Source organism: Protopterus annectens, chromosome 3.part1 (genome assembly GCF_019279795.1).
Source record: "Protopterus annectens isolate FY-2018-M chromosome 3.part1, PAN1.0, whole genome shotgun sequence".
Lineage (NCBI taxonomy): Eukaryota > Metazoa > Chordata > Ceratodontiformes > Protopteridae > Protopterus > Protopterus annectens.
Window position 1 is genome coordinate 838,555,000 of NC_056732.1, and position 17,753 is coordinate 838,572,752.

The 17,753-nt window shown below is 43.4% G+C and overlaps 1 protein-coding gene across 4 annotated transcripts in view; it reads right to left on the reverse strand.

The window, feature by feature from the left end:
- Positions 1–17,753, reverse strand: part of ZADH2 (zinc binding alcohol dehydrogenase domain containing 2) — a 583,785-nt gene that overhangs the window by 495,801 nt on the left and 70,231 nt on the right. Inside the window, exon 2 of one of the 4 annotated variants that reach the window (XM_044067110.1) lies at positions 17,065–17,167. The exons of 2 other annotated variants lie outside the window; for them this stretch is intronic. In XM_044067110.1, the coding sequence (XP_043923045.1) occupies positions 17,065–17,167 (103 nt within the window). One more of the 4 variants, XM_044067112.1, reaches the window with a different exon arrangement.

Sequence of the window (17,753 nt, forward strand, 5' to 3'; positions counted from 1 at the left end):
TGATCGATCGTACCCATTTGTCTTGCGTGAGGGAATGCCAGGCTTCTGGGTAACGTGAAAGTCTTGCCCCGACTGCCTCCGAAGGTGGACAGTCGGGCAGCTCCTCAGGGGTGCTGGAAGGGTTTGTCAGAGAAAGATTCTCTGCTACCCTGATTTTGCGGACCCCCCTGCCCCTAGGGCGGCGTCTGTTATTGTTCCCTCCTCTGCCTCTGGAGGGAAGCTCACCATGTGCGTCAGGCAGTACTCCCTGGGGTTTGCGGAACCACATCTTTCCGCCCTTTTGACCCTTAGGGTACGGTCTAGAAGGGGTGGAAAAACGGACTCCCATGGCAAAGAGAGTCTTGCCTTCCTGCTCGCACCTGGTCAATGTATCCTTCACTTGAGGTCCAAACAAGGCAGAACCGTCAAAGGGGGTGTTAGTGAAGGACGCCTTGAAGGGGTCAGCAAAGTTGCAAAGCCGCATCCAGGCATGTCTCCTTAAAGCAACACCCGTGCCTGCGGCCCTACTCGCTCCATCGGCTGCATAAGAAATGAGCCGCATGGAGAAGTTGACAATCGAGTTCAGGGTTCCCAGCTGGGAGTTGATCTTCTCCTGAGACCCCACAGCTGTTGGGTCCTGTAAGGTATCACCCAGTTCTTTAAGAAAGTCTCTCTGAAGACGGGTGAAATGGCACAGGTAATTCAGCGACCGCATGGCAAAGGTCGCTGAAGAAAAATCCGCTTGCCATACCTATCCATAGTCCTAGATTCCTTATTAGGAGGATGGACAGGTACTGAAGGGTCAACCAACTCCTTCTTAGTGGCTGCTGCCACCACCATGGCATCAACGGGGACGCCCTTGGAGAGAAACTGCTTGTCTGCAGGGGCTGTAATGAATTTTGTAGGCCTCCGGGGGGTTGGTTCCATAGTATCCGGAGCCGTCCACGCCTTCCAAGCCACCACCTCCATGAGTGGGTCGAAAGGCGGGGACACCCAGGAGGTGGAAGGGTGAGAACCGAACGCATCCAAGTACACCTACTCGTCCTCGGAAGGGTTGGGGGCGGACCAGTTCCCCCTCTGCTTAAGGATCTCTAGGATGTCAGAAAAGGAGACATCCTCAGAGGGGGACCTTGGGGACCCTTCTGAATCATCCAGGTCGGTGTCAGATGTCACTGACTCAGGGGAGTCGACATGCTTCCTCTTGCAAGTCCTCTTCCGAGGGGGCTCCCCCGCAGGATCAGGGAAGGCCTCGGAAGAGGAGGAAACGCCCAATGGAGCGGCCTGGAGTGTCGGTTCTCCGTGCTTGGGTTCGGGAGGGTAGGCAGGGGCCGACGAGGCAGACTGTGGCGCCAGTATGGGAGCCAGCACGCTCCTCATGACCTCAAAGGCGCCCCTGTCAGGCAGGGAAGAGGGACCCAGCTCCGAGGAGATGAGAGCTCCTCCCGGCACCGAGAGGGACGGCTCCGAGGCCGATGTCGGGGCCAAACTCACCTGCGCTGAGGCTCCGAGAGGGAGAACGGGGTCGGACAAGGGTCCGATGCCACTCGCCCCCTCAGAGCAGAGGGAGTCTCGGCGCCCGGATCCCTCCAGGGACGGAGCAAATGAAGGGATCGGAGCCGACGAAGGAACCGATAAGGGTGGAATTGGTTCCGACGCCCCCACGGTAGCAAGCCCGACGGCGTCCGGCTCCGAGCTCGAAGGAATAGTCGGAGGAGGAACTTGAGCAGGCGTTGGGGTAGCCCCTGTCTGTTGAGATGGGCTATGCAATAATTGGGCCAGCGCCTGCGACTTCAAAAGCCTACTGACTACCCTCTCGAGGTCATGGTCAGAGAGCCTGGAAGACCTAGAGGAGTGAGACCTATGGCTCCGCTCCGACAGCAAGGGGGATTTCGGAGCCAATCTAACAGACTCCAGTGAAGGAGACCTGGAGCGCTTTTGACTTTGGGACGGCTCAGACACCAAAGTCGGAGCCGACTGAGGCCTCGATGTATCGGTTCCAGCCGGAACCGATGAGGCAGAAAGAGGACCGCTCGGCGCCTGCTCCGAATATGGAGCCGATGATTTGGCAGGCTTTGAAGGTCTTCCGGTCATAGGCTTGGTCGGAGAACCTTCAGGCTTTAATAAACCTCTGAGAATGAGCTTATTTCTGCGTTCCTGCAGGACTCTAGGGCTGAAAGCGTGACAGATGGAACAAGAGTCCTGCAGGTGCAGAGGGCCCAAACAATACACACAAGAAGTGTGACCGTCTGTCAGAGACATCTTCTGACAGCACGAGTCACACTTCTTGAATCCTGATACCTTGGTATCCTTGGACAGGATACCACAGGGGGATACAGTAGTCTAAACACTTACACTAACACACGAAAAAGAAAGACACTCTCAACAAAAAATTTTTGTAAAGTAATAGTAAAACGGAGACAGAAATTCCACACACACACACTAAGAGGAATCTGTACTAACTACTAAAGGGAGGGTTAGAGGCCCAACCACCTTAAGGGTGGAAAAAAGGGAGGAAAAACTACAGAAAAAAAGAGGGAAAAACTAGTGGCCATCTCTCTAAATTCTAATTAAATAAACTACTGAGAAAAAATCTATCAAAAAACTAACTATAGATACAACAATTTAGAATACGACCTGGAGCCGGTGAAAAATGCAACCTTGTAGCTGAAGCGGCAAACAAGATCTGGGTATATCACGCCTAGCATTATGGGACATAGTATAGCCTTGAGCCGGTAAAAATAGCTCTCGAGCTTTAGTATTAGGCAGAGTCGGAGCAGAGGTTCGGCTCCGAACCCATCCAGCAAGAATGAAGGCGAGATTGACAACTTAACATTAAATATTATGGAAAGATCATATAACAATGAGGCCATTTTTATAAAAACTGGACACAGTGGTGCTTAACGCATAAGCAGAAATATAAAAATATATTTAAAAGTGGAAAAAAATTAAAAAAGGAATACAATGAAATATAAAGAAATTCTATGGAACTATGAGAAAAAGATAGAAAAACAGCTGTATGAATGTACTAGAGTCCCTCGCCATTCAATCCAATACAATATTCACAGGGGCTCTCAACTACCCCTGTACAGCTTGGGAATCCTACACCACTTCTAAGACAAAAGCCCAGAGATTCTTAACTTTGTTAATACCAACAGTTGGTTCATTGTCCTACTATGGTTACAAACATCCTTGACCTTGCACTCCCGAAAATGGGGAGACAAAGTCCCTCAACCAATGTAATGTCTTCATTTGTCAAATAGGACCATAAGTTTGTTTGTGTCTGTGTCTTTCGGCTTTTCCCAGTTCGGGGTCGCCACAGCGGAGCTCCGGTCCGCTAATGATTGGCAGTTGATTTTTACGTTCCAGCTTGCCAGGCCTGACGCACAACCTTCAACGAAGGTACGCCCATTCACGCATGTCTCCATGCAGAAGATGCTCTAGCCGAGAATCGAACCGGACAGGGTCTTACTGTGAGGCGACAACGCTACCACAGCAATGACCATAAGTTAGTTTGGCTTGAAATAAAAGTTAAATCAGAGGATCCAATGAAACCAAACTTACCTTCAGGAACTATACCAAGGAGAACCTCTCTCTACCATGCAACATCTTGCTTAAATTCCACAGTAAACACCATAGCACATGCAGAGCTATTTTAAAATCTCTGTACAGCCATACCAATAGCTGTACAGAGCAATTTGAAACTTCAAACCATTTAAATGGAGATCGTCATACAGTGTGGAACGGTATATTGCTTGCCCTTGCTGTAGTGTGATCTCAAAGTTGTTATATTTAATTAGCAGGGGTGGTGTGGGAGGCAATCCCCTCTGCAAAAACGTAAAAAAAAATTTTATTGAATTTTTTTTTTTTTTAATTTAAAAATTTCGAAGTTTCATACATTTGATCTTATGGTCTCAAACTTAAGAAAGTTGACATTTTGAAACTTCGAAATTTAGAAGTAGACCCATATATAGACATATACATACATATAAAAAATGGTTTCCCTATATTTGATCAAATGTTCGTCATTTGGCCAATAAGTGATAGGGATGGTACCCAATACCAAACTTATAGATAGCCAAACATTCAAAGTGTTGAGGGACAGTTTTGTCGTGGATTGTGAGTAGAGTTGTAGGGGTTGAGGGACAGTTTCATTGTGGATTGTGAGTAGAGTTGTAGGGGGGTAAGTGTGTGTGTGTGTGTGTGTGTGTGTGTGTGTGTGTGTGTGTGTGTGTGTGTGGTTTAAGGTCACAATAGGTTTTGTACATTTGTGTGTGTGTGTATTTTCAGGTTAGGTGAGGGTGTAGACAGTTTTGTTACTGTGCGTTTCTCCGACTTTGTCTTCTGTAGTGGCAGTCTTACAGAAAGGTTTTTATTAAGTTAAGGTGTAGTGTTAGGGTTGAGGTAAGGAGCAGTCTTATGGTTAGCACCAATTACTAAGGTGGGGGAGCTCTCCGCCACCCCTCCATATCACCTTAGTAATGGATGTTAACCCAAACCCTAATCTTCAGATAAATAAGGTGGGGTTAGTGTGAAGATTGAAAGAGGAGGACTTTTTCTTTATGTTCAAACTTTTTATTGCAGTTTTTCAACCATGACATTAAGAATGTTTGATCACATACAGGATACCTACATATAGAAAAAAATAGACAAATATTTTATACGCACATTCATACCTAAATTATAAAAAAAAATTTTTCACATAACTTTAAAGTACAAAGCACACCATACCTACTCATTACTTCCCCCTATCAAAGAGAACACATTATAGAACTTTTAAAAAGGGACACAAATTAAACTCCTCAGAAAGAAAAAAAGATAATCACACGCTGATAACTGCAACATTAAATTCAGCAGCATGTCTCACAAAGTACACCAGCACTCTGCTTGTTGGCAGAAGACCTTCATCTCAGCATCTGTCCCCACAAAAAACACCTTAGTTCCTCCAACACCAACACATGGCCACAAACTGTAACTCCAACACATGGTCACAAATTAACTCCAACACATGGTCACAAACTGTAACTCCAACACATGGTCACAAACTGTAACTCCAACACATGGTCACAAACTGTAACACCAACACATGGTCACATACTGCTCCAGGCTTTGAATGATGCCACCACCCAACTTAATCCCTAAATCCACTTACCTCAGAGCAAACAGGTTAACCTCAATAAAAATGAAGCCCTAAATTAAAAAAAAAAAATGCTGTCCCGAAACCCAGACCTTCACCCTCTCCATGTAATAAAAATGAAGCCCTAAATTAAAAAAAAAATGCTGTCCCTGAGGCCCAACCTTCGCCCCATGTAACTAAAATGGAAAATATGCTCCATGCCTCCTAAAACCACACCCTATAACCAAAGAAAAATAAAGCAAAAACCTACCTGAACTTATCTCAGCTCATTACACAGCCCACTCAAAATACACTACAGTGTTAGAAATAGTGCTATTTTAAGTCCAGATCCACAGATCCAATGAAATTAATGCAAACAAAAAAATGAAGCAAACCCCCTCTCCCACACAATAATCTGTCAATACAGGACCAGGGACATCCCAATTTATTGAAATGCATGACTTGTGGAAACAATGCAATGATCCATCACATCTATACATATTTTGTTTCCAGGAAACAAAACTGTGCTGCTAAACTCGGGTAAAACACAAGTATTAATCTTAGACGAGCACCACACAAGAACGATCACTTAGTTGTTGCCTTGACCACAATGTCTGGACTAACATTCTTAAGCATGCATTTAACAGTACTAGAAGTGTTCTGCTGTCCATAACGCCAACTGGCGTTTTCACTGTGGAGTCTGTTTGTCCCATATTATTTTGATACATAAGGACAGCATTCATCTTTGCAAATGTTTTCTGTAAACATTTTTCAAAAACATTTATAAAGTCTGCCCCCATCACTTTTGACCCTGCCCCACCAATTTATGCATACTGGTGTGCCACAGAAAACTACACTGCACAAGTGTTCTGTCTTCAGCACATTGTGCCATCTTACGATATTTTTTCCTTCCTGAAACAAGGATGGAAGCACTGTGAAAAAAGTTCAAGGCAACAAACAGTCCATCACATTCAGGAAAAAGAAACCTTTTTGGTAAGACATCACTTACATTTTACAGGTGTGGACATGAATGACTTTGCTTTGGATAAAATTAGTTCACTGCCCCTAAACAACAAAAATGTTACATGTACTACACACTACAACAGCTCATATACTTCTTAAATTCCTTTGTACTGAATTTCTCCTTTTCACAAATTTACCTACAGAAAACAAAGAAATTATATGTTCCCCATAATGTCCCATCTGTGGTGTTGCCTCATTTGCTCTTCAACTTATGGGCTTTCCGAGCATCAGATCCGACTCAGCCGTACACTAAATCAGTCGCTGCCATGCACCCCAAGGCCTGAAGAACAAGACTGGCTTGGGGGGGATTGTCCATAATCTGTCTGACAAGAGATCTCAGACTGGAGATCCTGTCGGAAGTAAGAAAAGCTAGGGACTGAGGCGGCATCCAAACTAGCCCCGATAAAGTCTATGTTCCAGACAAGATTAGATTGATAGATATGCCAAAGGTCGAGGCTAGCTGAAGTAGGTATTCTCTGACTTGAAAAAGTCAATGCCTGGTGGGAGCAGTTAGGAGCCAATTACCTAGGTAGGGAAACACCTGGAATCCTTGCAGTCTCAGGTAGAGCTGCTACCAACTGCCATGCATTTCGTAAAAATCCTGAGGGCTGTGGGGAGGCCAAAGGGCAGTGCTCGGAATTGGTAGTGATTGGCTCCCAGCCTGAAGCACAGATACCTTCTGGAGCACCTGTTCATCTTGATGTGACTGCACACGTCCTGAAGGTCTATTGAGCACATCTAGTAGTCCTTCTGCAGGAAGGGCAGAATGGACTGCAGCATGACCATTCGGAACTTTAAGCTGGCAAATGACCTGTTTAAAGAAGCAAGATCCAGCATGGGTCTAAGTTCCCCCTTCTTTTTGGGCACTAAAAAGAATCTCAAGTAAAACCTGGATTTGAATTGGTCTGGGGGGACACTATGGATGACTCTTTTTTGAGAGCAGCTTTGCAATCTCTAATGCTGCAGCCTCCTGCTGATTGGCTGGGACATCAGGGAGGCTCCTCCTTGGAGGATTTTGGGAAAAGGGTATAGAATAGCCTCTGGATATAATCTTTAACTCCCAATGATCTCTTGTGATGGCTTCCCAGGCTGTTGGGTGTAGAGACAAACATCTCCCGACTGCCTCCAGAGTAGAGCAGCCAGGCAATCCTTCAGGACCACAGATTAGGCCTGTCCGAGAAAGAATCACAAGACTCTTGACTCATCCTCTTGACTCATCGGACCCCTTCTGCCATGAAGGCAACATATGTTATAACCATTTCCCCCTCTGCCTGTGGAAGAAAGGTCCCCTTGTGAATCCTGGAAAGGACCCGGTGATTTATGGAACCACAAATTCTTACCTCCACGCTGGTTCCTGGAAAAGGACCATTGTGGGGTAGAGAAGCGTATCCCAATAGCAGACAAGGTCTTTCCATCCTTTTCACTTTGGAAGTGTGAGTCTTTAACAGTCAGACCAAAAATGGTCAATCCATCGAAGGGAGTGTTGACAAAAGATGCCTTATAGGGTTCTGAAAAATCACACAGCCACATCCAGGGGTGCAGTCTAAGCCCAATGCCTGATCCAGCCACCCGTGCAGCACCCTCAGCCTCATGAGAGATTAATCTCATGGACATGTTGGAAATAGACTTGAGGATGGCTATTCTTGAGGAATAAGATTTTTGTTCCTCGGCAGACATGCATCCTGGGACTAAGCTAGAGAGTTTCTTACAAAGTCCCTCTGTATCCTGGTTACATGTGCCAGGTAGTTCAGCGGTCACAATGTGAAGGTCGCTGAAGAGTAAATCCGCTTTCCAAACCTGTCCAAAGCCCTAGACTCCCCGTTAGCAGATGGACAGTGAAGCTCTGCAGGGTTAGCTCCTTTGTGGTGGTGGCCTCAACCATCATGGCATTGACTGGAATCTCTTTCGTCCAATGTGGTAGATTAGAAGGGGCACTTAGGTTCCACTGTGCCCGGTTCTTTCCATGCCCTGCGGGACACAAGGTCAATAAGGGGGTCCCCGCAGGGGGGTAGACACCCCAGAAGTAGATGAGCCTGACCCAAAGACTTCCAGAAACACATATTCCTCTGGATTAGGGCTTTAGGAAGACCAACCACCCATTTAGTGAAGAATTTCCATGATGTCTCCAAATGAGACATCCCCGGGAGGAGATCTGAGAAACCCTTCTCCTACATTGAGATCAGTGTCCTAAGTGAGGGAATAAAAAGGGTAATCCAGGTATCTCCTTTTACATGGATGCTTCTGAAGGACATCTTTGGTGGGGTTCTGGAAATGCATCAGAAGATTCCTGGGGTTCCAAATGGGAAGTAGGCTGAAAGTCCTTCTGGGCAGGCTGTCCCAGAGGGAACAGAGTAGATGTCTCAGGCACAAATGTAGCTGGGGGTGGGGGGACAGAGTGCGAAGCAGACAGAGTAGAGGTTCTTCTGGGTGCAGAGAGAACCCTCTCAACCTCAAAAATCGAAGGAGATCGCAACACCCATGTATCCCTGCTGAAGTTCGACAAGAAGCTCTACAAGCTCCAACCACCGTTGGATCGGAGTGGGGAGTTGTCAAACGCTGAAGCCCTGAGACGAAGAGACAGCTCCATCAGTTTCGTAGCAGTCACCTACTCAGAACCAGTGCCAAAGCTATGACTCCAAGAACTGCTAGGCTTAGAAACCATGGGAGCTGGGCGAGACAGGGAGACCGGAGTTGAGGTAACTGTATCCGTCAGCTCCAGGGATGCTCAGACCCAATAACTCTGAAATCCAAGGTCAGATCAGAGAAGGTGCAATAGGAGTGAAGGCAGGGATGCTGCTCGTGGATCTGGGAAGAAAAGGAGCAAGGCAAGATCCTGGATGGATTTGTGCCTTGAGGAATTTCACCATCATACTGTCCACCTCAGCCTCAGAGGGGTTACGGGAGGACCTAACAGAGGAAGCCACTAAAGCAGGCCTGGAAGAGTGCCTAGGTTGCTGCGAGAGGGGACTTTGGTCTCAAAGACACAGACTCTGGGAAGAAACTATGGCTCTGACAAGGAAGGGAGGCTTTAATGACTATTGGAGCCCAAGCAGTCAACTCTAAGGGCCTCATTTTGGCAGAAGGATCTCTGGACTGGTGAGATCTGTTGAGGGACTTCTTCCTATCTTTGTGCTTCTTAGTCGGTGGCTGAGCCTCTGAAGTGGAAGGGGTGAAGGAGCCCCTTCAGAATCTAAACAAATACACATGCATCAGAAAGTGGGATTTTGCGCCCACAAGTACTGCACTTTTTAAACCCAGCGGGTTTAGGATCGATCATGCTCTTACAACTACAAGCAGTTGGCCTTAACAGAAACAGGAAAAGAAATGTGAGAGTGTGTGTGTGTGTGTGTGTATATTTTATATATATATATATATATATATATATATATATATATATATATATATATATATATATATCAAACCGGTAAACGCTTTCACCACCTAACCGGTGGCTTCTTCAGACCATTAACAATGAACAAAGCTTTAAACCACATTTAAATATCTTTCCACTTACTTTCCGTTAACTTCTTTCACAACGGTTTCTTGAATTTATAAACTCTAACGCAATGGAACAACTGGTCACCACTCCTACAAGAGGGAACAACATATTGGACCTGGTCATCACCAACATGGGGACTCTATGTTCCACACCAGAGGTAAACCCCTCATTGGTAAGATCAGACCATAAACAAATTTCCCTGGACATCCATATCCCGTCCCCAGCCAAGGAAATCACTGTAAAGAATATCTCAAAAGCCAACTTTGCACTTCTCAAGACTGAGGTGGAATCCTTCAAAGCCCCTGGGCCAGAGGATAATACAGCCCAATCCGCAGAATCCTTTACAAATGCATTCTATGAGCACCTGCAGGAATGCATGGATCGTGCTATCCCAAATAAAACCAAGACTCACTCCTCCAAAAACAGGAGACCGGTCTGGTGGACCCCGGCCATAAATAAGCTATACAACAGAAGGAGGAAGCTACTGCATGACAGAGCAAAATCCCAAAAAGGGAAGGCATCTCTGATCAGTATTAGCAAGAAACTTCGATCCCTCATAAAATCATCAAAGGCCAGTTTCGAAATAAAAATTGCCCTAGACACTAAAGATAATCACAAGGCCTACTTTAGTTATGTCAGGAACATGGGCGGAAACTCCCAGATATACTCTGAATTGTTGCATAACTGTACAAAATATACCAAACCTACAGACAGCCAACATCCTGGCAGACAGATTCAGCACAAATTTCTCCCCCCCCCAAAGGAGCAAATGCCTATCCCAACTGAATGTAACCTCCCTGACATCACAGATGCACAGGTGAAAGCTGCCCTCTCCAAAGCAAAAGACACAGCATCTATGGGACCGGACGGTGTCCCAGGCTGTCTCTTACACGAGCTCCAAGAAGAACCGAACCCTCACATTAAGTCACTGTTCAAACTTAGCCTTACTACAGGATATGTACCCAAAGAATGGCGTACAGCTACAGTGGTCCCACTCCACAAAGGTGGTGCCACAACGGACCCCGGAAACTATCGCCCCATAAGCCTGACTAGTCTGGTCTGTAAAGCTATGGAGCATATTATCATGGAACTCATAAACAAAGACATTGGGAGCCTCCAGACACAGGACCCTACCCAATTCGGCTTTGTTAAGGGCAGATCTTGCCTCTTAAACCTAGTTGATTTCTTTGAAACAGTTACCAAAGATATAGATGAGGGCAAGGTAGTCCACACAGCCTTACTGGACCTCGCAAAAGCCTTCGACACAATACCCCACTCGGGCATCATAAATAAGCTTACCAGCTTAAATATCAACCCCTATATCACAAGATGGGTTGCAAACTGGCCCACAGATAGAACCCACATGGTCAGAATCGCAGGTGCCATGTCCGAATCCAAACCAGTTACAAGTGGCGTCCCACAGGGCTCAGTTCTGGGACCTCTCTTGTTCGGTATATACTTCTCTGAGGTTCAGGCTAACACGGGGATTATGGCTGACAAAGTTCGCAGATGACTGCAAACTGGGGGCCATAATCGAATCTCCAGCTGACACAAGCATCCTCCAAAAGGGTCTCACAGAGACGGATGCTTGGTGCCAGAGCCACTGCCTCAAGCTAAATGCTAAAGTGCATTGTCATCCCCTTTGGGAAAAGCAAGGTGCCCACAAATTACCACATAGGTGGTAATCCATTAAGTACGGAAGAAGTAATTAGAGATTTGGGGACCAACGTAGATAGTAATCTCTCCTTTGATAATCCCGTTGCCAAAGTGGTTAGAAAGACCTTCTATATAGCCCACCTTATCACGAAAGGGTTCGCATCTAGATCAAGAGAGGTCACTGTGCCCCTCTACTCGTCACTTATCAGGCCCATAATTGAATACAATGCCCCTTTTGGGATGTACCTTACCCGACACCTGCAGCAACTTGAGAGACCCCAACAGTACCTCACCAAGAGGATCATGGGCTACAAACAGATGTCCTATGCAGCTCGACTAAAGAAACTCCAGCTCTACTCAGTTGCTTACCGCCTACTCAGAGGCGATCTATGCCCGACGTACAAAGCCATGTCAAACCCAGAATTAATGGACATGCTCCACCTCAAAAAATCCAAGTCCCTTAGAGCTACACGCTCCAGGGACCTAAACCTCAGCACAAAAATAAATAGGACATGCCGGAGGGACAGATTCATTTCCCAGAGGCTCCCCTCACTCTGGAATAGAATCCCAATTCATGTTAGACATAGCCCCTCGCTGACCCTCTTCAAGCGAAATTTGGACACGTGGATGGGAAATCGCAAATTCACCCCTGGGATCTCTTCTGTGTCCCTGCTAGACAGAGGCACAGTAAACTAATCTTAAAAGGGTACCTTCTGTGGCCTACTTTACAGAGGCACAGTAGGCTAATCTAATAGGGAGGCGGAAGCCAAATACACTCTGGCTAGGCTTATAAATGCCCTAGGGCAGATAGCCTAGTATCTACCTATGAACTTTCATGTTACCATTCCTACAACCACCTCTCTCATTCACAATCAGCACATGCTCCATTAGAGGGCTACACGTCACTTATGTGAAGTTCAAAAATTAAAGGCACAGTATTTGATATTATGTGAATAGTTATAAAACTCATCTTACATAAATACATGTACTTATTTTTAGTAGCATCATACATTGTGTACCTTTCGTTTCATCTAAATCATATGCACTTAAAATCATAATACATTAAAATACATTCCTGCTCCTAGTTGCTAAAAACATATATCCATTCCTTGTTGCTAAAAACATATATCCATTCTTAAACGCATGAAATACTATTGCTTAATGTAAACATGCTTTGAGGCATATAAATATACTAATGCAGCCTAAAAAATGCATTTCATATCTCTCCCTTAACTTCACCAGGCCATTTATATTATATCCATTTATATCATATCCAGCAATTTACTGTACAAATGTGTTGCATATTCACCTATCGGCTATTTATTTCGTAGCCAAAGTATTATGCCCTTATCTTCCAAAACTCTCTATCCGGGATACAGCTCGTCAGGAAGTGAATGACAATAGGCCTGAAATTAATAGATCTACTAATAAGGGGCCTGAGAATGGGAAAGAGAATATTAGAACAGGCTCCACAGAGCTTGTACAAGATGTTAATTATGTGAGCGCCAGTAACCAGAGTGAATGTTCGGAGGTGCCGTCAGCACAAGCAGTAGTACAAAGGAAGAACACAGCCCAGACGAGCCCACAGGTTCTTCTGAAATTTCCACTACCTATAAGACAGGACATTGGGAGAGAACAACATTGCTCATTGAGCAGAGGGAGGAGGAAACGCTAAGAACAGATGGAGCCAGCAGGATACCCCACATTGACAAAGATGTAGAATCAGGAGGAGGGAAAGTTTGGAACATTTCACAGAAAATATTGACAAAATATGAGATTTCGGTGCTGAATAATGGACTTTCCTTTATCCCAGCGCAAGGAGTCGAACTGAGTGACACAATGATTGATATAAAATGTTTTGTAGGAATATTATGCTAAAAATGATATATCATGATGTTCAATCCAGGAATATTAATATATTTAAGAGGCCTAGTAGTATCATACGTGTCAACCATCCAGTTGTTGATGCTTTTGGCAAGGTGTGTGAATAAGAACTACATGCATTAATGAATCAAAATAAGCAAGGTAAGAGATTCATGAATCTTAACAAATATGAAAAACAAGCCTTGGAGCAATTCAAGTCAGATGCGTCCATTATGATAAGACCAGCAGATAAGGGTGGGATGATAGTAGTCATGGAACAGGAGTACTACAAGAACTCCATAAGACTCATGTTACAGGATAAAAAGGTGTATATAAGCATATCTACTATCATGACATATATAATACGATTAGAAAAGTCAATTTAAATCTTAATCATTGTTTAACTAGTTTTGATATTACTCTTGATTTAATGCAATTTCTACATGTCGAATATCCTATGATACCCATTTTCCAGGGGTCACCTAAGATTCATAAAGATCCGGTTAAACCACCCTTTAGACCCATAGTGGCAGGGAGAGGGTGGTTGACAGAACCACACTCCATTTTTGTAGAGAACCATCTTAGAACTATGTTAGAGAAAACTGAGGTAGTATTGAGGGACACTAAGATGTTCCTGCACGATTTATATAAATATATGCAGACCTTGGAAGGAACTAATAGGAATATATTACTTACAATGGATGTAGTCTCGCTATTCACAAGCATACCAAATGATATTGGAGTGGATTATATGAGGAAATATCTGGAAAATGAAAGTGGGTATGACAAGAAATTAATTAATTTGATGTGTCTTTTTATGAACACAATTCTATGTAATAATGTATTTATGTTTGGATACTACCTCCAACGTGAAGCCGTGGCTATGGGCACAAGTTGTGCCAATAGCTACTCCAACACGGGTAAGCTATACTGGGAGAAAAATGCAGTATTTAAGATGAATCTATATCTGAGGAAAGTGAGATATCATAGATTCGTGGATATTTTTATGTTGTGGGAAGGTACCCAGAAAGAATTAGGGTTATTTATAGAACAGCTACACAAAACCACATTTCTGAGATTCACCACAAAATGCTCTGATACTCAGATTAGTTGGATGTAAATATTACGAAGTTAATTGATGGGACCTTAGATACCAGCATGTATAGAAAAGATTGTCACAGGAATACGATGCTACATAGAACGAGTATACAACCTAAAAGAACGTTTGAAAATGTAGTGAAAGGTCAAGCCATGAGGGTTTCCAGGCTTAACAAAAAGGATGAAATATTTGAGGAAGGTGTACAGAATTTAACCAGGGAATTGGTACATAGAGGATATAGAGATGGGGAAGTGAGGAATAAAATTAAGGAGGTAATCTCTAGGAGAACATCAAGAGCTAAACCCTATTATTCCATGGATAACACTACACAGATAACAATAGACAAGAAAAAGAGGACAAGACAAAGGATATGTTAAGATTCTAACATCATATACGAATAACGTGAGAGAAATAAAAGCAAGAAATACAAAGCAACATGGCAAGAAATAACTGTGGCACTAAACTCCTATCTCATTATCACATTAGTCTAAAATATCTTTTCCATGATGGCAAGAAATACATAAATGACCTTAGACAGATCACAGAACTCCCTATTCAATCTGACAATTTCAGTGTCTCAGTCTTCACATGTGGTCACATGAATTTTTGAAATGCAATGTAACTCAACATGGAAAAACAAAGCTCTACTCTACATTAAAATGTGGCATTTATAAGTTAAATATGCAACATATCTGGTCCTACAGGTATAGGGAAAATAGGTACGACTTGTAGCCTAGCCACTCATCACACAACTAAAATCATATCCATTACATTTCCAGTATAAGATACTTAGCAGCAGATAACATACGCATAATCCATATATAATCAGAAAAGCCTTGTCATCAACAAGGATAACTGTTTCACTGCTGGCTCTAATGGTAGGGACTAGTAGCTCAGGAGAAGGGAGAGCCACTAGGTAGGCTAAAATACATCCCTAGCAGTCAGTTAAGATACCTGGAAGGACGGGAACCATTAGGTTGACAAATGACTGCAGGTGAAGGCCGATGGTCTGTGGACTACAGATGGTAAGACCCAAACAATTTTCATAAGAACTCCTTCCAGACAACTCTTGTCCCATTCTATGAACATGTTACCACTGAAAGGGAATAAATGGCTCTAACAGTAACAGGAAGACAGTTACAGAGGTAAAAGTGACATAGAAGGCATGCACACACACACAAACAAACATAGCTCTACATCCAAGATCAGAATGTGAGACTTGTGATCAAACTCAAAAAAGTGAATGCTGAAATTAACCATTTATTTACTTAAAACCCGTTACCTAGAACAGAGCAATGATAGAAGTGGTCCACTTTTCAGGCCAACTACGGAGTAGTACAGAAACAGTAGGGAAAAAAAAAACAGAATATATGGAAAGTTTTCAGCTAATAAAAATCTATTGACAGAGCACCCAGAAGAGCTAAACAGTTAATATCAGAAAACAAGGAAAAAAAACAGCATTACAAATGATAAACTAGTAATCATTCAGAAAAAAAAGCAGAAGGAAAAGAGCAGCATGTCCAAAGCATGATCTGAATGAAAGACACTTGTGAGCTACATGTGAGGAGAACAGCAAGTGCAAATAGGCAGGTAGCTTGACAGACAACTGGGGTAACAGAAAGTGATTAATAAAGCAGGTATTGTTAGATCTAAAGCCAGGAGAAGGCTACCAGATTAGAGACAAAAGACAGAGAGAGTGTGGGAGGGGAAAGAATGAATAATGAGTAGATGTGAAAGGGATGGAATAAGAAACTATAATTTGAAGTCAAGAACTAGGAAAAGTGAAGGTTGGGCTGAACAACACAGGGATGTAGAGAGCTAGGTTATAGATTGATGGCAACAGTTGCATCATGCTGAATTGGTGAGGCATTTCTTAAGTTCGGCTGAGAATTTGAGAAGGGACAGTGCAACCTTTAGGTGACGAGCGAGATTACCAAACTTTAGAGCCCACAACTGAGAAAATGTAGTTAGTGCTGCATAGTTTATTTCTCTGGAGGAGGGGAGATTACTGAGGCAAGAAGAAATCAAAGACTGTAGTTAAAGGATCTGATGGTGAGAAAGCTCACAAGGCAAGAAATGAAGTTTGATTACAGTATGAAAAGAAGAGATCCAAGGAATAGCTGAGATTGGAGGATAGGAAGCCAGTTAGCTTAGCTAAGAAGGAGGGATGCAGCAAAATCTCCTTGAGTGAAACAGAGTCAACAAATTTGTGTTAAAAGGATGTTCAAGTCTTTTTGCAGATAGATGAACCTAATGGAAGGTCATATGCTAACAGTGCATGTAGAATGCCTTTACTGTTAGCAATCCTTCCTTCCTTCTGGGAAGAGGAAGTACTAAACTTTCCTAGCCCAGAACAGTATGAGACACAAGGGCTTCAGTCAGGGAAATCAACCCTCTTTCCCCAATTTTTCTACATGAGATTGGGGTGTCACCTCTCTTGATTAGCTGCCACCATCCTACCTTTTTTGACCATCAGGCCAAACTGTTGCACTTGCCTCAAAACAATCCATCCATATTTTGGATGGACATCATTTTCTCTTGCCTTCTTCCTATCTTTGCCCAAATCTTCAAACTCTCTTCTGCTTTCCTGCACATGACCGAAATATTGGAATCTTTTCTCCATGACAGACTCTGCAACCAAGACTACTTTGACTTCTGCACTGATGTCCTTATTTCTTCATCTGTCTCAGGCACTTCAATTCCACCACCACATGCTCCTTAACTACTCTGCCTCGTCTTACCAGGCTTCTGTGCCACACAGATGAACTGGCCACACTATTATTTTATGTACCTTATGTTTTAGCTTATTTGGCATTTTCTGTCACACTCTACCTTGGACACGGTGCAAGTTGGGTGCAGCACTTCTGGCTTGTAGCTCTGACCTGTTCATTCAGATTTCTCTTCTCCTCAGTCACTCTTTCCCAGACACCTGAAGCTGTTAGAAGGGGAACAAGAGGAAGAGGCTATCTCAATGTGTGAGTCCAATACCTCTGTACTGCCCACAGATGTGAATGTCCCCTTTATTCTTTTACACAAGAGCTAGAATATTTATTCTCTTTTATTAAATGTACACAAATTATACACACAAGGAAAGTAAGACCTTTCCATTATGTAGTTCTATTGTGTTAACAATACAAGATTTCAAACTTTAACTTCACTGATATTGTTACAATACCTTTATCTAGTTTATTCCAACATTTAAAATTTGAACAGGTAGAATTTCGTCTTATTCTAATGATATTTTTTATTACACTTGTGTGGCAAGATTCAAACAAACATTCAATAAACACTAGTGAAGTCTCACTTTTCCAGTTTCTGCTTACTTTCCTGACAAATGCTAGTAAACACCAAAATATTTTTTTTCCAGCTTTTTAGGTATGACATAATTCATAGGCATCATAGGTCTAGTCAGGTTACAGTCAGACCACAGTGCTTAAAATATTAATCTCTGACCAATATAATTAAATATTGTCAAATTAATAGAAAACGTGTTCGAGACTGGCTTCAACTCCTTTTTTAGA